Source organism: Ptychodera flava, chromosome 3 (genome assembly GCF_041260155.1).
Source record: "Ptychodera flava strain L36383 chromosome 3, AS_Pfla_20210202, whole genome shotgun sequence".
In the NCBI taxonomy this organism is placed as follows: domain Eukaryota; kingdom Metazoa; phylum Hemichordata; class Enteropneusta; family Ptychoderidae; genus Ptychodera; species Ptychodera flava.
Window position 1 is genome coordinate 4,283,063 of NC_091930.1, and position 26,120 is coordinate 4,309,182.

General features: G+C 36.9%; 1 protein-coding gene across 1 annotated transcript; it reads left to right on the forward strand.

The window, feature by feature from the left end:
• The first annotated feature begins 13,409 nt into the window (after window positions 1–13,409).
• Window positions 13,410–17,924, forward strand: LOC139130298 (protein lin-41-like). The gene is made up of 5 exons (XM_070696052.1): window positions 13,410–13,472; window positions 15,945–16,124; window positions 16,309–16,476; window positions 16,862–16,999; window positions 17,551–17,924. Exons 2-5 carry the CDS (start codon window positions 15,992–15,994, stop codon window positions 17,922–17,924), a joined length of 813 nt encoding a protein of 270 aa, XP_070552153.1. The 5' UTR covers window positions 13,410–13,472; window positions 15,945–15,991.
• The last annotated feature ends 8,196 nt before the right edge of the window (window positions 17,925–26,120 follow it).

The window sequence follows — 26,120 nt, forward strand, 5'->3', positions numbered from 1 at the left end:
GGAAATTTGAATGCCCGCAAAGCGCCATCCTCAGTATACACACCTTACATATACATACCTGTTTCCTACGTTCCAATGTCAGCCCAAAGATTTTAAATTTAGAAATAGGCCTAAAAGCTAATAATCAAGATGATAAAACCATTTGAAAATTGAAATTAGTTCCATTTTGATTTTATTTTTGAAAATGTAAATTGGTTTATTGGTTGGCCAAAATATGCCAAGGATTATAATACTTGACGATGACAGTTTTGTTTTAACATCTTCTGAAATTCTGTCATTTGACTTGTCAGTGCAATCTGTCCATGTCGGAATCATAACAGAGAACAAACTTATTTATTAGTCAACACACAATAGATGATATGCATGTATCTACAGAGTGTGTTCACTTATCTAAAATCATCTAAGGCAGAATTATTTCCCCTTGTATCTGCTGGAAAAAAACTTTTTCTAAAATCTTCCAGACCCCTCCCCCCGGATATCAAATGGTCCACCCCTAAATGTCATACAATGAATTTGTGGCAAAATTGTTATTTGGTGATAATGTTTGTGCACTTGACCTGATATCGCCTCTAAACGAAGGGCGTTATATTTTGCAGGCTATCGTACTTCAGAAGAAATTTAGAAATTACTGTGAAATTACTACTTTTGTGATACTTATTTTGGAAACAAATATTTATTGTGCCTAACTTCTGTGCAATTTTCCTGTGGGACCTATTCCAGACTGCATGTTTGTCATGCGGCAGTCAATGTCAACCCCCTTCCTCCCCACCTCAGGGCATAAGCTTTTTGGGGATTCTTGAATTAGTCTTAGAAATTTGTCAAATGCCCCACCCCCTGGGGCAAGACAATCTTGAAAATCCCCACCGCAATGAATGGGACATTTTTAAAATCTGTGCAAGTCCGTGAAAGTGACTTGGGGGATCAATATGAGGCAACTGCCCCACCCCCTCGGGCATAGTTTCATGGCAAACAGTCTAATCCCCCCCCCACATTTAACCCTATCGCCCGAGGTGGTGTCCTTCGGGGATTACATTGACTGCTGCATAACATATAATACCCTGAACATGATGTTATAGTTTGCTGCCACGAAACGCCAGTTCAGTATGTCACCTGGTTTTGTTTATTTCTCTGTTTGAAGAAGAAAAATAGTATGTGGCCTTGTCTAGCTGTTGACTGAAATATGTTGACAATAAAAGGAGGTATTATCTGCCTTTGGTGTGTGCATTTTGCTAAATCTATGTCTCGTTGATGGACATCAGCCATTCACATCCTCATCTTATCTTAAAAGTAGTCTTCTCCCTCATACTATTTACTAATTACAATGATAACCTTACCGACAGTTGTGAGTTCAATAGTCGATATAAAAATATACTATTTATTTAATGCTGATGACATTGTGGTGATCTATCAATCAGTCTTATTACCTGAAAATGACGTAATGAGAACTTAAGTCTATTCAATTTCTTTTATGTATTATTGACAAAAAATATTTGAAGTAGGACAACACACAATATGATACCTTTCATATATTTTATTATCTTGAACTATGTAACAACAACATACAATCTGTTACATTGTAATCTTGCTAAAGAAGCTTTTCTGGAGCAAATGGTAAACAACACTAACAATAGATCCTGGTTTAACTGTTTAAGTGCTTTAATTAAAGACAATGGAATGGACTTTCTCCTTGATAAAGCTCCATCACTTAAACACCACAAAGTTATAACTGGTTTAATGAAAACAAATTTAACAAACAATTATGAAGTCTTTTGGAAAAAGTTGATCACTGATGAAAATAGTAAACTAAGAATGTATGCCAAAATAAAACGTAATTTTAGATTAGAACCCTACTTAACACAGTTGCAAGGTGAGAAAAGAAAATTGCTCACCAAACGTCGCATTAGCAATCATGATCTAGCAATTGAAAAAGGGAGACACACTGTTCCAAAAACCCCAATTACTGAAAGATACTGCAATCAGTGTAACACCAACAGTATTGAAGATGAAACACACTTTTATTAGTCTGTCAGAAATACAAAGTCCAAAGAAAGTACTTTTCAGTAAAATCAATTTCCCAAACGACGATACTGAACATCAGCTTATTTCTCTACTAACAAAACAAGAGTTATCTTTTAATGAACAACTTGCTGATTATATTTTTACTTTATATAAACAAAGAAATACCTAGTTATATTTATTATTAGCTACTATTATTATACTGTAATACTTTATCTTTATTGAAGAAAATTTTAACTTATTTTTGTATCACACTTTTATTGCCACAAATGTGATGTAAATCCTATATTTACAAGCAAGCAATAAAAATATTATTATTATTATATACAATCTGGTAAATTTGCATTCACTTGTAAACATGATGCGCATAGACTTCAATCTGTTAATAAAGAGTGCAGTCTCCTGTTGTGCTAGTCATACACTAATTCTTACAAATATTGACGGTCTTACAATAAATTTTACCTACCATAAATCATTAAATCAGAGAAAATTACTTTTTGACCACAAATGCGAAAGATTGCCCAAAAATACAAAGATGAAAATTTTACTACGATTTTAAGAACTAAGACAGAAGACAATCCCAGAATCAAGCACACATGTTTCGAAGCCGCATCTGACAAAAACTTTTCGGAGAAAATAATTTTTTGAACAAAAGATAATGGTAGATGGTAAATATGTTTCATATACTATATAAAATTTATGAAACTTTAACCACAAGTTTAATATATATGACAGAAACTAGCCCCATGTCTTCAAAATTTCAAATCACTGGGAAGAATATTTTTGACAAAAAACTTGAAAATTGCACAAAACTACAACTATCAAAATTTAACTACAATTTTAACAGAAGTGACTTGTCACCTTAAAGAACCTGCATACCAAGTCTCAACCAAAGCTGGTCTGTGGTTACAGAGTTTTAGCTATTTGCTGTTTTTTACTTTTTTAATGAAAGGGGAAATTCACCAAGAATGATTTTTAAATATGTGCTTAACTTTGTAGTCATTTACCCGTGAAAGCTTTTTTCGCCATTTATAACTCACAGATTTTTTTACAATAACCAATAGAAATAGTATATGAAGTTGCCCATGTAATTTGAATCATGGAAAAAGCTCCAAGCTTGGAGTTTGCATTATGTGATATGGAAGGGACCATCTTCCACTCACCCACGCTAGTATTTACGTAACTTCTGTTTATACTGAGTATCCTTGCATAAACACTGAATCACTTATAATAATATGTCCACTGTCAAAATCATCCTTGGTGAACTTCCCCTTTCATTTGTATATTTTGGCACTGAAATTGTCATTGGAACCAATTCTTATCTCCACTCCTGTACATCAAATACTAAGATGGTAGGTTTTTGAAGTGGATGGACATGCATGCATGCATATATATATATATATTATATAATATATATATATATAATATATATATATATATATATATATATATATATATATTATATATATATATATATATTGTAAATAACATATATGTAAGGATTGCAAATTACAAAAGTTCTCAAAAGAAATAAGGTCAAATTCAGCTACAGCTACATGGACAGTATTATAAAATGAAACAACAAATGGGTCACCCAGCGCAATGATAAAAAATACCGTCAAGCTCACATTCTGTTTCAATTGGTCCATTCAAGAAATATTTAAACCAGAAAAAAAAGAATGACAAAAGCAAATAAGGTCTCCAACTTATAATACTGGAGGTCATCTTTAGGAACATGCATTTCAACTTCCATAGCAATGGGACAAACAGATCCTAAATACATAAGACAATTTTCAAAACTGTAACCACAAGTTGAACAAATGTGACTGGAATCACCATAAAGAACCTGCATACAAAGTTTCAACAAAATCTGGTAGAGTTTTAGCAATTTGCTTGAGTTTCCCTGTTTAATCATTTACAGCCTAGACGATAATTGCATTTGACATTGTTGGCAACTCCTCAATTACACAGCTTGCCTGTTTCCTGTTCTGCTAACAGTTCAGTGCAACCAATGCTCTTTCCACAAGTTTCATGAAGATCAATCACTTGTTCTCTTTAGAACTGATCTTTGTGTTTCACATGTATGTCACTTCTTGTTTCTAATCGTGTTCCCATTTTGTGAAAACATACTGTAGTGTTCTAGACGTAGCTATGTCAATCATGCATTTGAAGCAGAGCAAATATGTAAGTACATGTGAAATACTTCATAGCTAAATATTTTGAGTCAGAGTGTACTACGTCTGAGCTATTTGAAAATACTGGACCACATAGGTAATACAACATTGTCATGGCTTACCATGCAGTTTTCAGGTTGTATTCATTTTGTGTAAATACAGTGATGTACAAACAGACTAGAACTACCGTTACACAAGGAGAACAATGAAACATAGGGTCAAAGTTCCTGTAGCTACTTTAGGCATGGACAGTATAGAGGACGTACATAGCATAACACCAAATATATACTGAGTGCAGAGGTCCCTTGGCAATACCATGTATTGTTATGACAGAAGAATGTTTCATTACAGATCCATATTTACACAGACATTCATCAGTAAGCAGGCCTAGAAAACTGTCATTTATACAGTGTCTTTGCAGTTTGACAAAAATGCTATCAGATGAGTAACTTTTGCGAAACAAAGTTTTTGACAAAAAATGGTAAAACTTGTGTCAAAATATAAAATAGAAGATTTCATCACAATGTCAATATATCACACAAGCATGACCATAGGAACCTGTATACCAAATATCAAAGCTATCAGACAAGCAGGATTTTAGAAACACAATTTTAACCCAAAATGGCAAATATTGCTCCAAAATTATAAAATTGTACATTTTATCATATTGTGAATATATTACATGTTGATAACCTCTTTGAACCTGTATACTAAATATCAAACTTTATTTCAAAGCTATGAAAATTATTGTTTTATGAAAAAGATTTTTGACCAAAAATGACAAAAAATGCCTTAAAAACACAAAATGCTTTTCAGCTAACTATTTCTTCATGTGGGGGAAGAGATGAAAGTCTGAGGGTGCTAGGTCAGGAGAGTATGGTGGCACGTAGAATGAGTTTGAAGCCGCATTCATGCACTGTTGCCATGTCAATGACTGACTTGTGAGGTGGAGCATTGTCGAGATGGAACAAGACACCTTGTCTCAACTTTCCCTCGTCGTATTTTTGTCAGCCTCCCGAAACTCCCTCAACAGGTTAGAATAGTTCTCTCCATTGATATTTTGTCCCTTTTCTTGGTTGTCATCTGAAGAGTTGAAATATATTCAAACCAAGCTTCATTGATCTGGCATTGCTCCTTCATAGTTAGGCTCAAAACTTTTCACCCAACCCTAATATGTGCAAAATCTCTATTACTATACAAAGCTAATGTCTGCATCTTCAGGCTTATGCCTTTCCTTCTTGACACAAGACAACTGCTTCTTTGCAAAGTACCTCGTCTACATAGTCAACTGCAAATCTGAGTACAAAAAAGAAAAACATAGCAAGACAACTTAATATACCTGTGTAGTGTTTTGCAACAATGAAAATCTGATGTTTTGACGGGGGATGGTAAGAGGTGTTAAAGTGTATGATAAAATGCATTATGACTTTCTCAAATCAATGTCTCTTCAAAATACTCTTACAACACATCAGCTGTTCAGGAAATATGTTTAGTGAGTGCATAATAGACTAAGTTACATCATCATTATTTCTTATTGCTCACAGAATTTAAAATTGACTGAATGTTAAAATTCCCATTATCTTGCTATCTACATGATTGCTGTGAGTATTGTTACAAGAGATTCATGCACTGTTTGTGAAAGTTTTGGTATAAGTGGCAAGGATGATGGTCATTATGAGGTTTTATGTGGTATGAGAGAGACTCCATTCCCACGTGACAGGTGTATGACTCCGACCCAGGGCCAAATAGCAATACAGATAAAATTCCAATGTCATTGCTCAAACTGGTTTTGAATAGCTCATAAAAACATAAAATGAAGGAGAAAATTGATGAGTTACAACATTATAGTGTTTGGAGAAGTGTTGAGAGTCTCCATTCCCATGTGACAGGTGTGTGACTCCGACAGCTCCAACCAAATGTCAAGAGATAACTAAAATTCAAAATTGATTGTTGAAACTGGTTCAGAATAGCTCACAAAAACATAAAAGTAGGACATCAAGAATAAGTCACAGCATTATAGTGGCTGGAGATATGTTGAGACTCTCCATTCCCACGTGACAGGTGTGTGACTCCAAAAGGTCTAAATTACAAGTAATACCAGAAAAAAATTGTAATAATTAAAAAGCGTTCAGAAAGGTGAGGAAAACTTAAAAGATAGGAGAAGATGTGTCAGACACAAATATTGTGGTTGGGTCTGTGCTGAGAAACTCTCCATTCCCACATGACAGGTGTGTGACTCCGAAAGGTCTAAATTACAATGGTTAAAACAAAATTCAAATGTAATAATTGAAAGGGGTTTAGAATAGGTGAGGAAAGCTTAAAAGATAGGAGAAGATGTGTCAGACACAAAATATTGTGGTTGGGTCTGTGTTGAGAAACTCTCCATTCCCACGTGACAGGTGTGTGACTCCCAAAGGTCTAAATTACAAGTGATACCAGAAAATAAAATTGTAATAATTAAAAAGGGTTCAGAATAGGTGAGGAAAACTTAAAAGATAGGAGAAGATGTGTCAGACACAAAATATTGTGGTTGGGTCTGTGCTGAGAAACTCTCCATTCCCACATGACAGGTGTGTGACTCCGAAAGGTCTAAATTACAATGGTTACGACAAAATTCAAATGTAATAATTGAAAGGGGTTTAGAATAGGTGAGGAAAGCTTAAAAGATAGGAGAAGATGTGTCAGACACAAAATATTGTGGTTGGAGCTGTGTTGAGAAACTCTCCATTCCCACATGACAGGTGTGTGACTCCCAAAGGTCTAAATTACAAGTGATACCAGAAAATAAAATTGCAATAATTAAAAAGGGTTCAGAATAGGTGAGGAAAACTTAAAAGATAGGAGAAGATGTGTCAGACACAAAAGATTGTGGTTGGAGCTGTGTTGAGAAACTCTCCATTCCCACATGACAGGTGTGTGACTCCCAAAGGTCTAAATTACAAGTGATAGAACAAAATTCAAGTGCAATAATAAAAAAGGGTTTAGAATAGGTCAGGAAAACTTAAAAGATAGGAAAGATGTGTCAGACACAAAATATTGTGGTTGGAGCTGTGTTGAGAAACTCTCCATTCCCACATGACAGGTGTGTGACTCCCAAAGGTCCAAATTCCAAGTGATAGAACAAAATTCAAGTGCAATAATAAAAAAGGGTTTCAAATAGGTCAGGAAAACTTAAAAGATAGGAGAAGATGTGTCAGACACAAAAGATTGTGGTTGGAGCTGTGTTGAGAAACTCTCCATTCCCACATGACAGGTGTGTGACTCCCAAAGGTCTAAATTACAAGTGATAGAACAAAATTCAAATGTAATAATTGAAAGGGGTTTAGAATAGGTGAGGAAAGCTTAAAAGATAGGAGAAGATGTGTCAGACACAAAATATGTGGTTGGAGCTGTGTTGAGAAACTCTCCATTCCCACGTGACAGGTGTGTGACTCCCAAAGGTCTAAATTACAAGTGATACCAGAAAATGAAAATGTTATAATTAAAATGCGTTCAGAATAGGTGAGGAAAACTTAAAAGATAGGAGAAGATGTGTCAGACACACAATATTGTGGTTGGGTCTGTGTTGAGAAACTTTCCATTCCCACGTGACAGGTGTGTGACTCCCAAAGGTCTAAATTACAAGTGATACCAGAAAATAAAATTGTAATAATTAAAAAGGGTTTAGAATAGGTGAGGAAAACTTAAAAGATAGGAGAAGATGTGTCAGACACAAAAGATTGTGGTTGGAGCTGTGTTGAGAAACTCTCCATTCCCACATGACAGGTGTGTGACTCCCAAAGGTCTAAATTACAAGTGATAGAACAAAATTCAAGTGCAATAATAAAAAAGGGTTTAGAATAGGTCAGGAAAACTTAAAAGATAGGAAAGATGTGTCAGACACAAAATATTGTGGTTGGAGCTGTGTTGAGAAACTCTCCATTCCCACATGACAGGTGTGTGACTCCCAAAGGTCTAAATTCCAAGTGATAGAACAAAATTCAAGTGCAATAATAAAAAAGGGTTTCAAATAGGTCAGGAAAACTTAAAAGATAGGAAAGATGTGTCAGACACAAAATATTGTGGTTGGAGCTGTGTTGAGAAACTCTCCATTCCCACATGACAGGTGTGTGACTCCCAAAGGTCTAAATTCCAAGTGATAGAACAAAATTCAAGTGCAATAATAAAAAAGGGTTTCAAATAGGTCAGGAAAACTTAAAAGATAGGAGAAGATGTGTCAGACACAAAATATTGTGGTTGGAGCTGTGTTGAGAAACTCTCCATTCCCACATGACAGGTGTGTGACTCCCAAAGGTCTAAATTACAAGTGATAGAACAAAATTCAAATGTAATAATTGAAAGGGGTTTAGAATAGGTGAGGAAAGCTTAAAAGATAGGAGAAGATGTGTCAGACACAAAATATGTGGTTGGAGCTGTGTTGAGAAACTCTCCATTCCCACATGACAGGTGTGTGACTCCCAAAGGTCTAAATTACAAGTGATACCAGAAAATGAAAAATGTTATAATTTAAATGCGTTCAGAATAGGTGAGGAAAACTTAAAAGATAGGAGAAGATGTGTCAGACACACAATATTGTGGTTGGGTCTGTGTTGAGAAACTTTCCATTCCCACGTGACAGGTGTGTGACTCCCAAAGGTCTAAATTACAAGTGATACCAGAAAATAAAATTGTAATAATTAAAAAGGGTTTAGAATAGGTGAGGAAAACTTAAAAGATAGGAGAAGATGTGTCAGACACAAAAGATTGTGGTTGGAGCTGTGTTGAGAAACTCTCCATTCCCACATGACAGGTGTGTGACTCCCAAAGGTCTAAATTACAAGTGATAGAACAAAATTCAAGTGCAATAATAAAAAAGGGTTTAGAATAGGTCAGGAAAACTTAAAAGATAGGAAAGATGTGTCAGACACAAAATATTGTGGTTGGAGCTGTGTTGAGAAACTCTCCATTCCCACATGACAGGTGTGTGACTCCCAAAGGTCTAAATTACAAGTGATAGAACAAAATTCAAGTGCAATAATAAAAAAGGGTTTAAAATAGGTCAGGAAAACTTAAAAGATAGGAAAGATGTGTCAGACACAAAATATTGTGGTTGGAGCTGTGTTGAGAAACTCTCCATTCCCACATGACAGGTGTGTGACTCCCAAAGGTCTAAATTACAAGTGATAGAACAAAATTCAAATGTAATAATTGAAAGGGGTTTAGAATAGGTGAGGAAAGCTTAAGATAGGAGAAGATGTGTCAGAAACAAAATATTGGTTGGAGCTGTGTTGAGAAACTCTCCATTCCCACGTGACAGGTGTGTGACTCCCAAAGGTCTAAATTACAAGTGATACCAGAAAATGAAAATGTTATAATTAAAATGCGTTCAGAATAGGTGAGGAAAACTTAAAAGATAGGAGAAGATGTGTCAGACACACAATATTGTGGTTGGGTCTGTGTTGAGAAACTCTCCATTCCCATGTGACAGGTGTGTGACTCCCAAAGGTCTAAATTACAAGTGATACCAGAAAATAAAATTGTAATAATTAAAAAGGGTTCAGAATAGGTGAGGAAACTTAAAAGATAGGAGAAGATGTGTCAGACACAAAAGATTGTGGTTGGAGCTGTGTTGAGAAACTCTCCATTCCCACATGACAGGTGTGTGACTCCCAAAGGTCTAAATTACAAGTGATAGAACAAAATTCAAGTGCAATAATAAAAAAGGGTTTAGAATAGGTCAGGAAAACTTAAAAGATAGGAAAGATGTGTCAGACACAAAATATTGTGGTTGGAGCTGTGTTGAGAAACTCTCCATTCCCACATGACAGGTGTGTGACTCCCAAAGGTCTAAATTCCAAGTGATAGAACAAAATTCAAGTGCAATAATAAAAAAGGGTTTCAAATAGGTCAGGAAAACTTAAAAGATAGGAAAGATGTGTCAGACACAAAATATTGTGGTTGGAGCTGTGTTGAGAAACTCTCCATTCCCACATGACAGGTGTGTGACTCCCAAAGGTCCAAATTCCAAGTGATAGAACAAAATTCAAGTGCAATAATAAAAAAGGGTTTCAAATAGGTCAGGAAAACTTAAAGATAGGAGAAGATGTGTCAGACACAAAAGATTGTGGTTGGAGCTGTGTTGAGAAACTCTCCATTCCCACATGACAGGTGTGTGACTCCCAAAGGTCTAAATTACAAGTGATAGAACAAAATTCAAATGTAATAATTGAAAGGGGTTTAGAATAGGTGAGGAAAGCTTAAAAGATAGGAGAAGATGTGTCAGACACAAAATATGTGGTTGGAGCTGTGTTGAGAAACTCTCCATTCCCACATGACAGGTGTGTGACTCCCAAAGGTCTAAATTACAAGTGATACCAGAAAATGAAAATGTTATAATTAAAATGCGTTCAGAATAGGTGAGGAAAACTTAAAAGATAGGAGAAGATGTGTCAGACACACAATATTGTGGTTGGGTCTGTGTTGAGGAACTTTCCATTCCCATGTGACAGGTGTATGACTCCCAAAGGTCTAAATTACAAGTGATACCAGAAAATAAAATTGTAATAATTAAAAGGGTTTAGAATAGGTGAGGAAAACTTAAAAGATAGGAGAAGATGTGTCAGACACAAAAGATTGTGGTTGGAGCTGTGTTGAGAAACTCTCCATTCCCACATGACAGGTGTGTGACTCCCAAAGGTCTAAATTACAAGTGATAGAACAAAATTCAAGTGCAATAATAAAATGGGTTTAGAATAGGTCAGGAAAACTTAAAAGATAGGAAAGATGTGTCAGACACTAAATATTGTGGTTGGAGCTGTGTTGAGAAACTCTCCATCCCCACATGACAGGTGTGTGACTCCCAAAGGTCTAAATTACAAGTGATAAAACAAAATTCAAGTGCAATAATAAAAAAGGGTTTAAAATAGGTCAGGAAAACTTAAAAGATAGAAAGATGTGTCAGACACAAAATATTGTGGTTGGAGCTGTGTTGAGAACTCCCTATTCCCACATGACAGGTGTGTGACTCCCAAAGGTCTAAATTACAAGTGACAGAACAAAATTAAGTGCAATAATAAAAAAGGGTTCAGAATAGGTCAGGAAAACTTAAAAGATAGGAAAGATGTGTCAGACACAAAATATTGTGGTTGAGCTGTGTTGAGAAACTCTCCATTCCAACGTGACAGGTGTGGGACTCCCAAAGGTCTAAATTACAAGTGATAGAACAAAATTCAAGTGCAATAATAAAAAAGGGTTTAGAATAGGTCAGGAAAACTTAAAAGATAGGAAAGATGTGTCAGACACTAAAATATTGTGGTTGGAGCTGTGTTGAGAAACTCTCCATCCCCACATGACAGGTGTGTGACTCCCAAAGGTCTAAATTACAAGTGATAGAACAAAATTCAAGTGCAATAATAAAAAAGGGTTTCAAATAGGTCAGGAAAACTTAAAAGATAGGAAAGATGTGTCAGACACAAATATTGTGGTTGGAGCTGTGTTGAGAAACTCCCCATTCCCACATGACAGATGTGTGACTCCCAAAGGTCTAAATTACAAGTGACAGAACAAATTTAAGTGCAATAATAAAAAAGGGTTTAGAATAGGTCAGGAAAACTTAAAAGATAGGAAAGATGTGTCAGACACAAAATATTGTGGTTGGAGCTGTGTTGAGAAACTCTCCATTCCAACGTGACAGGTGTGGGACTCCCAAAGGTCTAAATTACAAGTAATAAAACAAAATTCAAATGTAATAAATTAAAGGGTTGAGAATAGGTGAGGAAAACTTAAAAGATATGAGAAGATGTGTAAGACATAAATATTGTTGTCGGAGCTGTGTTGAAAAACTCTTCATTCCCATATGACATGTGTGTCATGACTCTGAATGCTCTAAATGTCAATCAATACAACATAATTCCTATATTAATGCTCAAATTGTTTCAGAATAGGTCAATAAGAAAGAAAATTGAGGGAAACATAGATAAGTTACACAATTATGGTTGTTGGGGATGTGTTGACAGACTCTCAATTCCTACGTGACAGGTGTGTGACTCTGAATGCTCTAAATGCAAATCAATACAACAAGATTCCCATGTCAATGCTCAAAATGATTCAGAATATGTCACCAGGAAAGAAAATGAAGATAACATTTATAGATAATTCCATGCTAGCGGTTGGAGATGTGTTGAGAGCCTTTTCATTCCCATGTGACAGATGTGCAACTCCAAATTTTCTAAATGTCAATGGATATCATAAAATGTCAATGTCAATGCTCAAATACAATATGTCACCAAGGAATAACATGAAGGAAAACATTGATAAGCAAAACCATTATTATAAATAGAGATATGTTGCGAGTCTCTACATTTCCACGTAAAATGAATGAGATATGGATAAGTCATAGTCATAGTGCTGCAACAGTTGTTGCGTCTCATTCCCTTCTGTTACAAGTCTATCACAAATGACAAAAAAAATGATACTCACTTTGTGCTCATGCACTTTGTCTATAATGTGGTGGTTTCAATCGGGTTCGAACTCACAACGTATGGTACCCTGTCACGTAGCGGAGAAGACTGTACAGTTGTATGCAGTATAGATATATGTACGAACAGCAATAGTTATTTGAGGGAAGCACTTGCGCTAAAGCCTGGCCTATGACCTTTGATCTCATATTCCGTGACTAAACGTGAGCATTCCCACATGACACATTCCATTTCCCAGGTGACAGGCTCCCTGACGCGCGCACTACCCCTATCCTTCTTCCACCTAGACTTTATACTGCTTAAGTTTCTATTAACACTGCGATTATCATATGCAGACAGGAAGCCGGTAGATAGCCAATCGTAGTGTCAGTACGTTCAACGGTAGGGCTGAAATGCGAACTCGACCTGACAGCAGGTATGGATTTGGCGTAAAGTGGACCACTCGATGCTGATGTATTAATAAATATTGCCTCCTGACAGTCCTTGAACTCGGTGACACGCGAGCACCGTGGCGGGTTATGAATGGCCTCTATTGCTATCTAGGTCACTGGGGCTCTCCGCCCAAACATAGGCATTGCTTTACTCTACAATAAATTACCATGACTCGAGCGAATGTGGCTTTATCCACGTTCAAGCAGTGACACGTGAAAGTGAATTCAACGCAGACGATAAAAGTCAGCTATTAAACTAATCACAACATAGTCAATACTTGTGCCATGGTTAGCGTGTTGATTACTTTCATTGGTCAGATATAAGTCACATGATAAGGGCTAAGGTCGACCAGCAACGCAGGACAGCAAAGGCCAGTGAACTCCGTTCATGAAAGGTAAGTAACTATACGTATATAAATTTGTCTGCAATAAACGGATTTGATGCCGAACAATGCTCCTTAAAGGCAAACCGAAAATGCGGGGCGTAAAAATCATAACCGTTGCGCTGAAAGACTCAATTAAAAATCTTTTATCAAAAATCAATTTCTGTTCCGTGTTTTACTCTACATGATTTCCGCCATTGAACCGGGACTTTCCCAATGGCGAACGCTGTATACGCAGGGCGGAAGCATTGATATTTCCGCACGTATGTAGGACATGGACCTCTGTTTCCCTATTTGAGCCGTAGGCATAGCTGAATATTATATATTCATCCCTTAAGCACATTCTTTTTCGCTATAGAGGGTGTTTGGCAGCCTCTGTTTGGGATCAACACCATACGCAGCAGCTAGTCGAACGACTATTCGTATGAATTTACCGTGTATTTGGTTTCAACGTTTGTACGTGACAACGAGAAATCCCTAGGCAGCTAGACGGCTTATGTTATTTAAAGCTGAGCTCAGCCATCGATTGTTTAATCGTTCAGCCACATGTCCTGCAATATTACTAAGATTCCATTGGTGCATACAGCGACTTGCACGCACCAAGCCTGTAAGGGCAAGACTGTAAGTCGTGAACCCATTGCAAAAAATGAGGTCACTGTTTCTATGGGACGGTGTACGGGCTATTGCAGCAGATTGTGAATATCCAGCGCGTGCCACAGTAAGAATAGCTGGTCCATGTTTCTTCAAGATTTTGATTTTTTTTTTTCGTTCAGAGAAATTCCACACCCAAATTTTCGTGATAAAGTCCTATGACTTGCGAAAATTCCAGACCCTTTTAGTTTTACACATGTGTTACAACGTAGAGTATAGAGCTGATTGACAGAGACAGCTTGTAGAGACGATGCAACAAAGATGAACATTAAACACCACCAAGCAGTTTGCACTACATCCAATATTTTAATATTAGCTTTACACCTGATCATAGACACATCAGTCACACACAGCTGCCCTGTGCAATCTTTGCTGACACTGACCGATTCAGCATAATATGACATTAGAATGAATGTTGGTCTATCATTTTATGACGTTCAAAAAGTACAATGCTTGTGTCATCGATTTGCAGCAACTCCAAGTTTGCAGAAGCCGGTCAAAATCGGCTCGCAAGGGTCGGAGTGCATTATATTACTGACAAGTCGCTGTTTTGATCTTCAATTTGCGAGTAGCTTTTAGGTTACTGTGCGTTGAAGATGATTTGCACTGAGACAATGTAAGGTGTGCGGTCGACGTCTTGTTGCAAGAGTCAAATTTGGAGGCACCGTGGGGCAGTTGTTAGGGTAACAGCCTCACTACCGAAGGATGGTGAGGTTGAAACCCGGTACACGGACCCTGAAGCATTTCGTATAGTATTAACAATCCACGTAGGCACACACCTTGTCCGTGATGTAGGGGAAGTCATAGTTTTTTATTCGATGCATCTACTATGTGGATCGGTGGGACACCATGAAATTCAGTTTTCTTTTTTCGGCCAAACCACCTGTGGTGCAAATTTGATTGTATTTTTTATCTTTACTGATCTGATATGACCGTCACCTACTTTAACAATTTGATGTCGATTTGTTGCAGTTCTAGACCCCCCCCCCCCGCCACCAACGTCCCTGACGGCTTCATTTTATTATCGTCGCGAAATATCCGGGTTTTAACGTGGCGATTGAGTCATTTGTTGCATGGAGCTACCTCTGTTGTTGCGTCACGTCACGGTGAAAACATATGACCGAAGTTTGGATTTTTCGACTGTTACACTGCACAATATAGTCAACGTTTCGATGTAAATTAATGTTCAGTCACGGTTCTAATGTATGTCACACAATTTCTGTATCGTTTGCTGTCTTGTAGCGTCTGATCTAAATCCACCTCTATGTTAGAACCCACTGAGAAGGAACTCGGCATGGCGTCTCAAACGAAACTTTTTAGTAGTGTAACAGCTTTTTGTAGTTTAGAACATAGACAGTAGAGGGGGACTTCCCCCTCTACTGTCTATGTTTAGAACTACTATTATATAGGCAACATGATGTCTGACCAGTACATAGGCCTAGGGGTAATTACAAATGTTCAGAACAGCCATTTTATCCAATCACATACGCGCTTCGTGAAAGGTGTCAAAACATTGGGCTGATCTAACATTTGTAGATAAACATCGAGAACAATAGTATTATGCATGTGTTATAATCCCAAGCAGGCCAGTTTCTGTGTGGGGAAAAGTTGGAATGGGCATCAAATGACATGACATACGGGTTATTTTCTCACGAAAGAAGTCATTGTCTTTCTTCGACATTGTAACTTCCCCTTTGTTTATTCGTCTATTATAGCTTGACAAAACGTTGGTTAATGAATAATTTAGTAAGTGAAAGAAAAAATCAACAAAAAGTAAATCATAAACCAACAGTTAACAATCAACACTAATTTCAAATATTTGTAAAATTCCAGGTGGAAATAGTTTAAGATTGGTTTAAAAAGTCTATCTAAGTTTAATCATGGACGATAGCCCTCACAACCAGCATATTATGATTTCTTACAACTGGGATCATCAGAAAGAGGTATTGCGAATTAAACAGGCATTGGATGAGAGGGGATATCAAATATGGTTCGATCTGGATAAAATGGCAGGTAAGAACAGCATATCAATTTCCTTAAGGTATTATGCGCCTCGAAATTGAAATACTTAAACTTTTACTTTCGCTAAATGATCATACATATCAGGCATACAGTAGGTCACAAAGGATGCGAATGACTACCAATACTGCAAGCCGACTGATGTAAAGGAAAAACTACCTTCATTTATTTTTGCAAGGAGATATATACGAATCTATGGCTGAAGCAGTGCAGGGTGCGAGTGTGGTATTACTATGTGTTACGGAAGCCTACAAGAAGTCAGAGAACGGTATGAGAGAAGCTAAGTTTGCAGCGGACCAGAAAAAGAAGATAATACCGTTGAAACTAGAAAAGGGTGTACAATTTGGTACGTAAGTAATACTAGGAATACAGAGGGTTCTTCTTGTCAAATAGACAGAATTAATAGTGTTGTTTGTTCACGTCATTGGGTAAAGTGATGAGTTATCAGAATTGTCCAAGCTTCTACAAATTACGGACCGAGATGTACATGAAGACTGTTTTCCCGACGCATTTCGTGTAAACATATGTTTTTCTTATTCGTTTAAGGTTTCTCTGAAGTCAGAGCAGAGACACCGCTTATAAAAAGTGAGGAAACAGATTTTAGCTATCTGAATCATGAACGTTTTATAGCAGTCGGTAGAGAAATGGCGAAACCATTTTGTAAACTCTCTGTTCAAAAGTAGGTGATGCTAAAGGACACCTAATCATTTCATTTCATTTTTACCTCACAGATGACTGGGTTGGGCCGATTACAGCAGGGAAATTATGGTTTGATTTCTCCGATGAAAGGAATTTCAGAAAGATGGTGAATAATCTGGAAAAAGAGTTGGCGTTCGCCGGAGTTAAGAAGCGTAATAAGGATGAAACTAGTATGTTCGGAACTCGTAGGTCAAGTTTTTAGGTTGTTCAAGTTACCATTTTACATGTGCAAAATATGTATAATGTAAAATGTAATAATGATATCATGATCCATGTTCTGTATAACCTAGTCAAATATTTTGTATACAATGAAGTCTAGATTCTCTTTTTACATCACTGAAAATAGACAAATCTCTGACCAAGAAGAATAACGAAGTTGGCAAGAAAGGGAAAGGCCGGGTTACCGAGGAAAAGTTGCCATGCTTTAAGTCTACTATAAAACTTACTTCAAAATTGAAATGCCCAGTAGGAGAGGGGTTAAAACTTCAATGTCTAATCCCTGGTTCTCGCAATGGCAGTTGTTTACATTTACTGTTATCTGGTTTCACTTTCGTTTTTGGGTTGTGCTTTGCTAGCGAAATTTGCTCACAGTTAAAGCTACTAAAAGCCTGCCCCTTCAACTGAACTGAAGGTGAGAATAACTAGAGTATAAAATTTTAACCGTTTTAATTACAACATGCACTCTTTGGGATTAACTTTTGACTTCTCTATTTTATTGTAGGTCATGAGTGGAAAGTTACCGTACTGGGTACACAGGAGTCTGGCGCAGAGCCAGGGCAGTTTAATTGGCCGAATGGTCTGGCATGGCATGGAGACGAACTTTTGGTTTGTGACACAGACAACCATCGCATACAGATCTTCGATAAGAATAATGTAGTTAGTTTCATACAATTTGATGGTCAGTTTCAAAACCCATTCAGGCCGGTTACAGTGGCTGTTACTCCTGAAAGTCATTTAGTCATAGCCGATGTTGGTAACAGGCAAATTATTATTTGTGACATGGATCGACACATAATTCAGATCATTACTCGAAACGCAGATAAAAACGTTGACAATATTAATTATATGGCAGGATTTGTATACGGCATTGAATGAAAAAGTGGTAGATTACTACAAATATGAAAAGGTTTCAGTAAAACCACTTTGTATATCTCTTTGGATGTCAATTTTGTTTTTTACATGCAAATACTTTTCATTTGATATATCAATCGATTGTTTAGAAGTATGTTTAGAATAGTTAATGAATTTTCTAATCTTGTATTGCATTTATACAAATCTAGGGGTACTGCCTTACTTGATAGTTCAACATTGTCAATTTTCTTGAATTAGAGATAATAATCTTTAAAATGACGTATGATGTGGCTGTATGATGTGGCTATATGTGATGAAATATTATTATCATTAAAAAGGGGAAAACATTTTTTTTCCATATAAACATGAAATATTTCAGTGCAACCAAAATCTCTTTATACATGCAAATACCTTTCATTTGATATATCACTCGATAGTTTAAAAGTATGTTTAAAGTAGTGAAAAATGAATTTGTAATTTTATATAGCATTTATGCAAATTTGATACCCTTGTAAATTGTGCAAATTAAGGGCTATGGCCGTACTTGACAGTTAAACATTGTCAATGTTCATGTAGTAGAGATAATACGCTTTCAAATGATGTATGATTTAGCTGTATGTTGTAGCTGTATGTGTTAAATATTTAAAATATTGTTATTCAAGTGAGGAAAATATTATTTTCAATATAAATATGAACATATTTCAGTGAAATCAATTTAAATGGGTCTTTTGATATCAAATTTGTATTCTACATGCAAATACCTTTAATTTGATATATCACTTGATAGTTTAAAAGTATGTTTACAGTAGCTAACAGTGAATTTTCTAATTTTATATCGCACTTATGCAAATTGGTATCAGTGTGAATTATGCAAATTAGGGGGCAGCTCCACATCGTCAATGTTCTTAAAGTAGAGATAATAAGCTTTCAAATGACGTATGATGTGGCCGTATGTAAAGTTAAAAGTGGGTATATTAAACTTCTAAAATAAGGCCCTTTATGTGGATTCCCCGCTCGCCTATACTAATCACTGCTCTAAAACATCTCCACCTGTGACTTATTTGAATGTCAAGGTCATGTAAAACGGTGCCCTAAGAATGTTCTCGTTGAAAGCCGCACTTTTCAATCCCAGGTTCTCGCATTACTGGAGTTCTCCTCCCAGTCAAACACATGGCCAGTACGATGTTTGATTTCTCTAACATTGATTACACAAACTGATCTCAACCTTTCGTCACATTTTGCTAATCCTGCAAACAAAGTTTATGCAAGCTTTTGATTGACGGTCGGTTCAAATCGCCAACGGTCATTGATTCCCCACCACAAACGCTTGAATTTCCCCAAAAAATTGTCTTCCAGTCGCGTTAGACTTTGAATATAACCACAGAGTTCGATCGGCAGCAACTTCGCGCTGACCGCTTGGCAGTCTGTCTGCGTTTTTTGCGGCAGGAGAAAACTAAAAAGTTGCATTTTTTGAGCGTGTGCCTGCGTGTTGCCTGTTTGATGTCCACTTACACATTGAACGCCGCCATAATTTGGCGTTGTTTTAAAGGGAGGCTTCGCCTTTAAGTAAACTAAAGAGTGTGAGGGGAAAAATATCTACATAACGGTATATAAAATCCTGAAAGATGACTTTTTCTAAGAATGAACACTGACACGCGGATCCTATCTTATATCATGTTATGAATTCAAAATGCTTTACATCACTGATTTGTAAAGTATGATTTTAAATAAAGCGGTTTTCGAGTTCGTATTACAGTGACGCGTCGTTTTGTTGCACATCGTGGCAGTATGTGTGTTTCATTTTTGTATTGTTTACGTTCGCATCATTTCTTTCCTGTCTCTTGATTAAAGAGGCACTTCCATTTTATAAAACGTTTGTTGTTTTTATGCCAACGATCGATATTTGACGTGGCGAACTGCGCGCGGATCGCGAGATATCGATAAAACATCGTAATTTCCCGAGCGTATTTTTCACACCCCGAAGTTTAACGATCGTTTCTGATCTGATTTTGACCTAAATCTCCCGAAGGTTTGTTGTTGTGCTGATTGACGATATTCGAGGAGTCAATAATAAGTTTGAACGACGCAATTGATTTACTTCCCACTGCAAAGACTTTATATACAGCATTATGCCTTTACCTCAGGTAAGTTTCTTAAAACTTCTCCTTAGTTCTTGTCGTTCTCGTTATTCTAAATCAGTTGTTTTATATTTTAACCGATACCACATAAACATCAGCTTTTACGTGTCAAATATTAGCCGCCTCCGATGACTACATTTTGTCGTCTGCTACACAGTACGCCGCGCGCGTGGTGTGCGTCTATGCATACCACGTGACGGCCGATATGTATCAACCGCACGTAACTGTGCTAGTCATCTATGCGAATTCTGGTGGAATCAGCAAAAATTGTTTTTTTTTTTCCATTTGTACGCCAATATAGTAAGGCTCTGCTTTCTCCCATAGGGCGTGACCGATCACCAACGCGAATGCTACTGTAGCTTACAGCAGCGTCAGCGTAGACTCGTACTCCGTAGCTTAGTTGACAATGACCTCAGTGCCGAACATTCGATTTTCGGAAGCTGAATTTTCGTGGGCCACCGGAATTCAAACTTTTACTTTTATGAAGACATGTTTTTTATCGATCTCTCGCGATCCACCGCGCAGTCGCCACGTCAAATATCGACCGTTGGCATTAACAAAATGTGCTTTAAAAATGTTACCAAGTGGTAGTGCCATTTTAAATAACGCCATTTATTTCAGGAACTCCTTTATACCACATATGTGGGTAACTTGTCAATCAAAGAGAGCTCGTCTTCAAGCATAATGTTGCAGTTTCCTTTACGTCGTCAACGGGTTGCTGCCTGACGTGTTGAAAATTGGATTCACTCAATAAGCTATTCCCATTGACGTTTCGCACACTAATACAAAACGTAACGAATGACAAGAATGTGTCATCCAAAGGGTGAATAAGCAAATTACATACTTGTTATAGACCAGTAAGGATACTTAACTGTGACTTAAACATTGTGGATTTCTATGTTTGAACAGAACATATCTGTATGAGTCTACTCTCTCAAATGCGGTGCAGTTTGTCTCGGCAATCACTAAAATTAAATGTTCGGCTTGACTGAAGTAAATTGGACCAAGCTCTGCGTGGAAAAGATCTCCAGAAACCGACATAACCACCATGGATGGGAATAGCTAAAGCCCAGGCGAATTCTTTTGTCTGTACCCAACTATTAAATTGGCCGTGACGGCAAATTTGTTTGTTCATTTTTTTTCGGGATGAGCCCACAGCTTTCAAGACAATTGTGTTACTCTTGTTGTAGAATATGAGTATTAACAATAGTTTTTCTTACACATTTTATGTTTACACAAGGTCGAAATGCTCCCTTGTTTTTGTATTGTTGAGCAATATTCCCTATCCAAAGTTCAAACTTTTTTCGGAATATGTATAGAAGAAGCATACGAGGGTCGGATGAAAAGTTTTTAGCCTACTATAAAGCAGCAATGCCAGATCAATGAACCTTGGATTGCATTTAGTGCAACTCTTCAGACGACTAACTGGCAGTGGTTTGTTTTAAATTCGCTGTGTATTTGACTGCTGATAAAAGACTTTCGGGAGGCTATAAAAATAACGACGAGAAAAGTTGAGAACAAATGTGTCTTGTTCCATCAGGGCAGTCTTACACCCAACAAGCCAGCCATTGCCATGGCAACAATATGTGACTGCGGCTTCACAATCGTTGCACGCCCACCATACTCTCCGGACGTAGCACCCTCAGACTTTCATCTCTTCGCTAACATGAACGAACAGGTGGGAAGCATTTTGACGTCAATGATGTCGTATCAGATCTAGGCGCTAGAGCACCGCTGGCAGATGTGTGTGGACCGCAACGGGGACTATGTTGAAAAATAATTGCATAGAAAGTCATTCCAGTTGGACTTAATAGTTAGGCTCAACACTTTTGTCCAACCCTCCTAAGCCAAATTCAAACAAAGCGAGTGCAATTAAAGTAAGCAAGCACACACAGTTGCAGTAATTGTTGAGCTGTGACCGGTGCATGTTAATACTAGTCAAAGAATCTGCCACATTAACACAACATTCGAGAACGAAGGAATAATTTTAGGTTTAAAGAGAGTATTTTATCACTTTGTTCTCATCGATCGAATGTGTCGTCATAGTTGCAAAGAGTTCACTTCCGATTTGCTGACAATGTCTCAAACAAATTTAGACTGTGTATTGCAACCAATATATGTCTTGCTGACTGACTTGGCATGCTCACATGCTCTAACGAATTACGGATACTTTGTTCACTTGATACTCGGTCAGACAGTTTGATCCTATGACAGTTTTGTGGGCAATTCTGTTTACGGTAACACTCAACCAACATATGTGCACTACTTATTCGTATCTTGAACTGTTTCTATTATTTCTAGTGCGTATGGTTCTACTTATTCTAGTGCGTATGGTCTACTTATTGTAGTGAATTTAGCATACTGCACCAGAGTGAAGACTGATAAGACTAAAATAAACGCCGGCCGCAGAAACCTCGCCCGTTAATATAAACAAAGACTGTACATTTTTGCCAAAAAAATCCTATCTTCAAGGAGAGGGGATGCACGGAAATACGAACAACATTAGTCATGCCGGATTCCGAAGGAAAAATGCTTTCAAAAATCGCTTCAGAAAAAACTTCTGTCACAGTTTGTTTATGCTATTATTTGCTAAATAGCTCTCTGAATAATTTTTGTTTCAAATACGATGGTTTCAACCGGGTTCGAGCTCACAACGTACAGTACCCGATCACCAAGCGGAGAAGCCACAGACAAAACCGCTCGGCCCAATCCAAGATCCCAAAACAGATTGGTTAAATAACCGAGCTATGTTGTTACAATTCTGACTGCGCTCTCTCCACACGCTGTAGAGTTCGTGAAGCACTCACGCTCGCACACAAACTTTATTATAAGTTATAGAGGTATCAAAGATTTGATGACATCTGCTGTATGTACCTTATTTAATCCGTCAACAGCACCACACATAATGCGTGTGCTCGTACAAGAGACACTCGCACTCATAGTTAAACGAACGGACACGCTGCATTTATTATTATCATTTTATTTGTGTAGAATCAAATGTGAAAATGTTAGTAATGATATACAAAAAAGAAAGATAACAACATGCACATAACAAATACATTTGGCGTTGAAGGAAAGACACAAGTAAGTCATTCCGACCGGTAGAACACGTTTACTTTTGCACAGTTAATACGTTGAATGTGCATAAAAGGCTTTAAATCCCAACTTATGTGAAAAATACTGCCCTACGGTTAAATACTTATCCCATATTTGAGAGTAAAATCGTAATTTGAGTATGAGAAGGGTCACCTATTTAAAGAGAAATGTAACGATCAGAATGGCTACCATTACGTAAACGCGACAACCGGTATGATGTTTCAATGTGGTTATGCAATACAAAACGTGGTCAAAAGCTTTTAGCATTATTATTATTATTATTATTATTATTATTATTATTTTCATTATTATTATTATTATTAGACTTTATTTAAAGAGGATAATCTGAGTTACAAACAAATTGTAATTTACATCAGAGCCCTCTGTGAGCTCGAAAAAAAAGTACACGCGTATAAATAGCAAATACAATGTACATGTAAATACAGCAAGTGTTCAAAAGGATGAGTAACATCTTAATTGCAACAAAAAGAAATAAATTAATCTAAATCTGAACCCGCATTTGTAAACTTCGTCATAAGATAATCTCGCAACTTTAGTTTGAAAGTGGCTAAAGTTGAGGTATTTCTAATCGCAGGGGGAATTGTATTCCAAGTACTTGCAGCACGAAAAGAGAAAGACTTTTGACCTGTGGTAGTCTTAAATTTTGGAACACACAAATTTCCATGACTGGCATTACGGGCGTTTGATGAAAGTCGATGAAAAACGTCACTCAAATAAGATAGTGCAAGGCATTCAATGATTTGAATGTCAATAATGCGGTGAAATAGATAATACGTAGGTCAATCGGCAACCAGTGCAAAGTTAAAAAGATAGTTCGTGAGGGAACACTCATGTCAACCCCTAAAATTACTCTTCCAGCCCTCTTCTGGAGTTTGTAAATACGGTGAAGATTTGACTTCGAAGTATTGCCCAAACAGTGCAACAATAATCAATTAAAGAAAGGAAAAGTGCATTGTACACAACCAAAAGAGTACTCGTAGTGGCAAATGGATGTAGTGTGCGAAGGATACCAATTCTGGTAGAAAGTTTCTTACACAGGTTATCAACGTGAACATCCCAACTTAAAGTTGAATCAATTGAAACGCCTAAAAGGATGTGAGAAGAGACATTGGAGATAATTGTTTCTTGTATTGTGACACAAATAGAGGCCTCAGTGTTAGTAACATGTCTAATTTTAGGGCAAGAAGCAATAGCAATACTTTTAGTTTTCTCCGTGTTGACTGCCATAGCATTATTAGAAACCCACGATGAGATTTGGACAACATTATCGTTCATACGAGAAATAATTTGATCGACGCTATTACCTGAAACACACAAAGTCTGGTCGTCAGCGAACATATCTAACTCACCCGTATTAAGGCAAAGGGGAAGGTCGTTGATGAAAATCAAAAAAGTAGGGGGCCGAGAATAGACCCTTGAGGGACGCCACTAACAATTGGCAAGACCTCCGACTCACATCCAAGATACTGAACAAGCTGAGTTCTGTCTGCCAGGTAAGAGCGAAACCAACGGAGAGATGACCCGGAAACACCATAAATAGCAAGTTTATCTATGAGAATATCATGGTCAACCAGATCAAAGGCCTTACGTAGATCCAAAAACAATAAACCATTGAAGAGACCAGAATCAATGTTCGAAAATAGATGATCCGTCAGTTTAATCAGAGCAGTGTGATATGAGTGATGTTCTGAAGCCAGATTGGGACTCAACAATCAAATGATTCATATGCAAATAGTTAAAAAGGCTAATATAAACATGCTTTTCCAGGATTTTAGAGAGGAAGGGCAAAATCGAAATGGGCCTATAGTTGTTTACATCACTTTTCGAATCACCCTTGTGAATAGGAACAACACGGGCACATTTATAACAAGGAGGAAAGACCCCATTTGTTATTGACATATTAAAAATACTAGTAACACAATCAGCAATACACGGTGCACCAATCTTCAGAAATTTTGAGGAGAGCTTATCATTACCAGGAGACTTCTTTTCATCGAGCAAAGAAAGATATGCTTTTTCACAAAGTCAACAGTGACAGGAGGAATTTGGAAGCTTGGTGAAGAGTTAACATGGCACGAGTTAACCCAAGCTTTGATTATACTGAGATCACGAGTGTTGTCAAAATGCTGACAAAACTTATCAATGATGCTAGTAAAATGAATATTGAAAGCCTTGGCGATATCCCCGTGGTTTTTCAGCCTCTTACCTTCATAGTAGAAAGTCGAGCTGAGAGACTGACTGTTACTACGGGACAAAATATCATTGTAGCATCACCTCAATGTACACATGAATCTTTATTAACACTGTGCCATTTCCTCATAAGGTTGTCTTAGGTAATATTTCCGTAAAGTATGAGAAAACATCTTACTTTGCTATCTTTACTGAAACTCTAACTTTCTAAATTTCTAGCAATGGCAGTCATAATTGTTCTAAAGCATCTACGTTTATGTTGTACATCTTTAGGCAAAAATATAATGGCAGAAAAAGTGTTGTACTGATATCCGCTGATATACAAATCTGACTGTAAGTAGGAACACCTAATTTTTTCGTCCAAATATTACTTTTATTTTAAAATGCAGGACAATCAAACGTTAGATTTCGAATCTTAACGTCCAGTATAATAACAAACCTTTTCAATCTATTCAGAAGAATAAGAAAAAAAAACACAAAATTGGTGGTACTTGTGTAAGGAATGGATTAAACATTCTGATCACTCTTACCTTCAGTTACACTTGAAAACGATATAGGTCTAGTCATTTTAATAAAGTCACAATGGATAAGAAACTAAAGTATAAAATATTTGGAAGCCAAAATAGTTTAGGTTTTTTATCAAATTTGAAACTTAAAGATAGCAGAACCCATAGCTAATATCGATGAAACTATACGAGAAATATTTCATGGATTTTTTTTTATCTTAGAGAGAAAGTAAAATATTCAGGCTTATTTGATTGGTCAAATAATAGTC

Coding starts and splice junctions, on each gene's coding strand:
- LOC139130298 (XM_070696052.1), top strand. CDS start 15,992: ATGGACGATAGCCCTCACAACCAGCATATTATGATTTCTTACAACTGG. Junction 16,125..16,308: donor CGATCTGGATAAAATGGCAG/GTAAGAACAGCA, acceptor TATTTTTGCAAG/GAGATATATACGAATCTATG. Junction 16,477..16,861: donor AGAAAAGGGTGTACAATTTG/GTACGTAAGTAA, acceptor TTTACCTCACAG/ATGACTGGGTTGGGCCGATT.